General features: G+C 34.0%; 1 protein-coding gene across 1 annotated transcript; it reads left to right on the forward strand.

Moving 5' to 3' along the window:
* The first annotated feature begins 1,002 nt into the window (after window positions 1-1,002).
* On the forward strand, window positions 1,003-4,034 carry LOC109053201 (calcium/calmodulin-dependent protein kinase II inhibitor 2-like). The gene is made up of 2 exons (XM_019070626.2): window positions 1,003-1,396; window positions 2,948-4,034. The coding sequence occupies exons 1-2, from the start codon at window positions 1,228-1,230 to the stop codon at window positions 3,016-3,018; spliced, it is 240 nt and encodes a 79-aa protein (XP_018926171.1). The 5' UTR covers window positions 1,003-1,227; the 3' UTR covers window positions 3,019-4,034.
* The last annotated feature ends 1,966 nt before the right edge of the window (window positions 4,035-6,000 follow it).

Consider the following 6,000-nt stretch of genomic DNA (forward strand, 5'->3'; position numbering starts at 1 on the left):
ATAGCTAAGATTTTAATAGCTCAATTAATATATTAATTCTTGTAATCCTATAAAAACACATAATCACTGTAATTTAATGCTAAAGTTCTGGTGAACACATAGCCTTTTTTAATATTTCACAGTAGCTACATTACCTGTCTATAAGAGTTTTGCTTAAAGGCACGATTGTGTTTAGATTATGAATTTCAAGGAATAGTTCACCCAAAAGTAACAATATTATGAAACTTTACTCGACCTCAGGTTAGTCCAAGATGTAGATGAGTTTGTTTCTTCATTGGAACAGATGTGGAGAAATTTAGAATTGCATCCCTCGTTCACCAATGGATGCTCTGCAGTGAATGGGTGCCGTCAGAATGAGAGTCCAAACAGCTGATAAAAACATCACAATAATCCACACCACTCCAGTCCATCAATTAACATCTTGTGAAGTGAAAATCTGTACGTGTTTTGGCTGAAATACAAGTCCTCCTTCCATAATATTGTTTTCTGGATTATTGTGATGTTTTTATCAGCTGTTTGGACTCTCATTCTGACGGCACTCATTCGCTGCAGAGTATCCATTGGTGAGAAAGTGATCTAATGCTAAATTTCTCCAAATCTGTTCTGATAAGGAAACAAACTCATGTAGGCCTACATCTTGGAAGGCCCTGCCCGTGCATGAAGGTGAGCAAATTTTCATTTTTGGGTGAACTACTGTGGGATTCGATCCCACAACCTAAACCCATGTCACCCATACGCATGCTCTAAATAGTTAGCTACTCAAGAAAAATGATGACACAGCATGAATCAACCCTACATTTAATCAAAATTAAACCCATCTTTCACCACTAAGCCACAGTACCCATGTGCAAAGACACCGAATGCGACAAGCTTCTGGGTGGCAGCGATGGTAAGTCACGAATCATCCCCTGTGGGATTCAAACCCACATCCTTTTGGATATCTTTAACCACTAAACCACAGCACCCAAGTGCTGCAGGCAGCAGAGTGAGGTGGAGGAGGGGATGGAGTGACGTCTCTCTGCTCTCTGAGGATCCGCGTGTGTTTGTGCATCCACATCAGTTTTTCCGAGTGACTCCTGCTCATCGCCTGTAAGTAACGACAGGGAAAGTGAAAGGGACTCCCGTAGTATGAACGTAAAACACAGCTGCATCTGATCGCGACAGTGAGGTCCTCGTTCGTTAGTTATCGATTCTTCCCGTATCTCTTCATCGATTATTGATTGGATCATGTCAGAAGTGCTGCCTTACGAAGAGAACATCTCTCATTATGGCGATGATGGAGATGAAGAGCAGATATCCCTCACCTGTCGTCTGCAGAACAGCAGCAGTAACTTCTTCAGTTCTGGGCAGAACAAACGAGCTCCGAAACTCGGACAGATCGGACGCAGCAAGAGAGGTGGAACAACCAACTAAACTTACTTACTTTCTTTCTTTAAATAAAAAAAAAAATCAGTCTTCTATCTATAAAAAATAATTATTAATGTTATCACAATCAGCAAAATAAAAATACCTAATAAATGAGTCGAACTAATGCCTTCTTTTCACTATTACCTTTGATATGATACCGATGCCTTAAATATGCAAATTTATGTCATCACGTGATGATGTCAGGGTGATGCGTTTGCATTTGCTTTTGCCTGCTTGTGAGTTCATATGAGTTTTCATCTCATGGCAAATTGGTTATTTTTCTAGTTAAAAGATGGCTAATTGACTAATATAAACTTTTTTTTTCGTAAAGTAGACATATATAATATATACATAAGTAAAATGTAGCCTACATTTTAGGTGCTGTAACAGTAATTTCGATAACACTTATCAGAATTTTCTAAACAGAACAAAAAATACACAATATTTTTGAGAAAGGGACTCAAATGTAACTCATTATTTACTGATTATGTTTTATATATAATATATATATCATATATATCGCTATATAATATATAATATAAATATATATATAAAACTCTTCAGGGCTAATTTATATCAGTGAAATTATCAGTGAAATTTCACATATTCGCCGTGCAAAAAACAAACAAACAAACAAAAAAAAAAAAAACCCTACAATCTAAGCTATTTCCATCTTTAAATTTTATTTTTTTTACTGCATAAAGATTTTTTTAGCTATTTAATTTTATTTTATTTCCATCTTTACATTTTATTTTACTTTTATATTGTTTTTATTTCACAGATAACAAACAAACAAACAATAAATGTGACCCTAGTTCACAAAACCAGCCTTATTTTGACAATATTTGGCTGAGATACAGCTGTTTGAAAATCTGGAATCTGAGAGTGCAAAAAAAAAATACTGAGAAAATCGCCTTTGAAGTTGTCCAAATGAAGTCCTTAGCAATGCATATTACTAATCAAAAATTAAGTTTTGATATATTGATGATAGGAAATTTACAAAATATCTTCATGGAACATGATCTTTACTTAACATCTTAATGATTTTTGGCATAAAAGAAAAATCTGTAATTTTGACCCATACAATGTATTATTGTTGGCTATTGCTACAAATATACCCTAGTGACTTAAGACTGGTTTTGTGGTCCAGGGTCACAAATAAATAAATAAAGCTATGGGTTCTTAGCCATTTTTTATCACCATGTAACATTTTGCAGTCCAATAAAAAGTTTTTAAAATGTTAAAAGTAGAAATATTATGTTTAATATTAGACCATCAAGTATTATCAGGTCATACCAAGCAACATACTTAACAATGGTCCTAGAATTAGAAAATGTATATTTAAAATAAATTATAGCATGTCATTATGTTTCATTTACATTAGTCAGTTTCATCCATTATTGAATTTTTTTTTTTTACATTTATTTTAAATTTTTTTGCAGTCTGCAAAAACTCACTTAAAAACTCCAATAATAACATCAAGTAATTTCTTCAAGTGCATCACGTTTGACCCCAGTGCCTCTTGTGATTTCTCTTTCAGTTGTCATAGAAGACGACAGAATTGATGAAGTCCTGAACAACACGGCAGAGAAGTCCTCGGCGGGAGTGTAGCGCACAAGGACGTTGTTAAAACTGCAGAAAATCATGGGTTCTGTGCACTCTGCATCAAAAGCACTTTGCAGTCCCTCTTAGTATGGGTTGAATCACACGGTGCGGCAGCAGGCGAGGAGAACGTCCCTGCTGCGGGCATCCAAATGAAGGAAGCGGGGGTCTGTCTGCTTTCTCTCTTTAAGGGCATGTTTCATATCCCTTCTTATAAAGTGACATCCTACACTGGACAAACAAGTCCTATGTTGTTTAATACATGTGGAGTTGGTCTGTAGTGGTCCAGATTCAGTTTATATTGTGAGAGGAATGCATTGATATCACAAGCACAAATCTTGCAACGTTCGTTCTTTACTTTGCTGTGAGACTTGGTTTCTCCGTATCTTTTTGTGCACAATGAAAGTGTTTTTCACTTTAAATATCCTAATTATGATCTCTTGGATACATTTTATGCTCTTTTGCCGAGACGACAGACTGAGCAAATGTTTTTTTATAGGATGAGAGAGGAAAGGCTACTTTTTAAAAATCAATCATGTCGCATATTGTAATATTTTGATGTGGCTGCAAACTGCCTGCTAGGCCTGAGTTCAAAAGCTTATTTTTATATCAAAGAGCTATTTCTGAGAAAGAAAAAAAATGCTTATTTGAGTTATAGTCGTAGCACTTTCAAACGTGGTTGTCACAGCTTCCAGCTAAATGGATTTTGATCACTTCTGTGCCAAGATTTTGCAAAATATGCCAGTCGACTTGTGTTTCCGTTCACTGAGTAATGTGAAGTTTTCCAGGCCTGCCTCTCGTATATGTTTCAGGGTTTTTTTAACTGCTTTTTTTTGCATGAGACAGGCACAAACGCCTCCTTCTGTGGCAGTGAATTATGAATATATTTACAGTAATGTTGCTCTGAATGACAAACCTCAGACTCTTGAATATTGTGTATGTTGCACTTCTCTATACTGTTAAACAGGGCTATATTTGCAATGAAATGTATAACCAATAAAATGTGATTATATAACAGAACTCCACCACCCTCACTGTCCACTATGTGAAATTTCTTCCCTTTGTTGAAGATGAAGCTTCGTCCTTGATTTCCTCTTTTATCAATTATAAAGTAGAGCTTTTCTAAAACAAATGCTTTCTTATTAAAACAGTCCTGTTCGGATAAAACGGTCTGAGTTGTCGGGTCAGTAACGAGAAATGCATTTCAGTTGTTTAACCTGAAGCATGTGCTTCAGTCTCTTAAAAGTGATATTCTATGTTAAATACAAGTTAATAAATAAATCAGTGTAAAATAGTTTAACAAATTAAATCCATAAAATGAGCACACACACACACACAAGAGTGTCTGTAATGATTGCTTTTGCAATAAAAGTATATTAAAGCCAGATGCTGCACTAAAGTAGATGTTAAAATACCCAGTTTCTATAACTTTGAGATTTAAACTGTTAACATGAGTTTCAACTACTATCAGGATCATATAAAGAATGTAAACCTGGTAAAGGATTCATGAAGCTACACATAACTAAAAGAAAAAGTCACAATGCTTAAAAGATGATGATGATGATGATGATGATGAGGTTAAAAGTTGAAATAAATCACATTTTTGTACAGAAGAATTAATGTATACTACCATTTAAAAGTTTGGGGTCAGAACTTTTTTTTATTTTTTTTTAAGAAATTAATACTTTCATTCAGCAAGCACACATTAAATTGATCGAAAGTGACAGTAAAGACAGCAAAAGATTTCAATTTCAAATAAATTATATTCGTTAGAATTCATCAGATAACCCTGAAGAAAAATGTATCCTGGTTTCCACAAGAATATTAAGCAACTGACCTGTTTTCCACACTGATAATAAAATCAGCACAAATCAGCAAATTAGAAACATTTCTGAAGGATCATGTGACACTGAAGACTGGAGTAATGACAGGAATAAATTACATATTAAAACATAATATATTTATTTTAAATTGTTATAATATTTCAGAATATTTACTGTATTTGTGATCAAATAAATGCAGCCTTGGTGAGCATAAGAGAAATCTTATCCCAAACCTTTTAATGGTGATGAAAAATTTTACATTTCCAATTTTAATCCCTGGAAAAATAGATTTGTAAATGTTTTCTAATTCCTATAGAAACGTATTCAAATTCGACATTCAGATTTATCCTCACCACAGTTGCCAACCAATCAAACCTACAAATTTAATACCAGATTATTTACTCAGAACTGAGTTTGTTGAGCCACTAGATTCTACTGAAAGCAACCTGTAGTTCTTCCCTATAGCAGCTCTTTAGGACCCCCCGGATCAGCAGGTAATCAGGTGAAAGAAACGTCACAACAGTTCATTCTCTCTTTACGCTTAAAAGCTTCAATGACATCATTTGGGCAACATGAGAACTGGGTTTACTTCCTCTATTACAACATTTCCACCCTATTTTCTCACAGGAAATGAAGCAGAGCTGCTCAAATGAGAGGTTTATATAGAAAACATGATGCTGCAGGCAAAATAGCAAAGAAATCTATGAAGAAAGTAAAGAAATCTGTGTATTTGTGTTGCTTTGAAATGCTCTCTCTCCAACATTACTGAACTCTCTCTACAGTCAGAAGTGAGCTGAACACACTTAGAAAGCACTAGGAGGAGAGTTCGGCTTTTTTGCACTTTTGTTTTTATTTTAAACTGAGTGCAAGAGGAGCAAGAATGTGATGTTCCTTCTCTGAACATGCCCTCATAACACTTATTATGATCTATTATTTTCAATAGGATTTTTTGTCAATATTTTCAAACAACTTAAGAGTGTAATTTCTTAAAAGGATCTTCAAAAGTAATTATAAATATATAAAAAAAGTTTAATAAATCTGTTATTATTTTATCTGTAATCTTTCCATGGTAAATATATATATATATATATATATATATATATATATATATATATATATATCTCATATAGTGGGCCTATTAGTCATTAATCAGGATATTAGATCTAAT

This window comes from Cyprinus carpio, chromosome B23 (genome assembly GCF_018340385.1).
Source record: "Cyprinus carpio isolate SPL01 chromosome B23, ASM1834038v1, whole genome shotgun sequence".
In the NCBI taxonomy this organism is placed as follows: domain Eukaryota; kingdom Metazoa; phylum Chordata; class Actinopteri; order Cypriniformes; family Cyprinidae; genus Cyprinus; species Cyprinus carpio.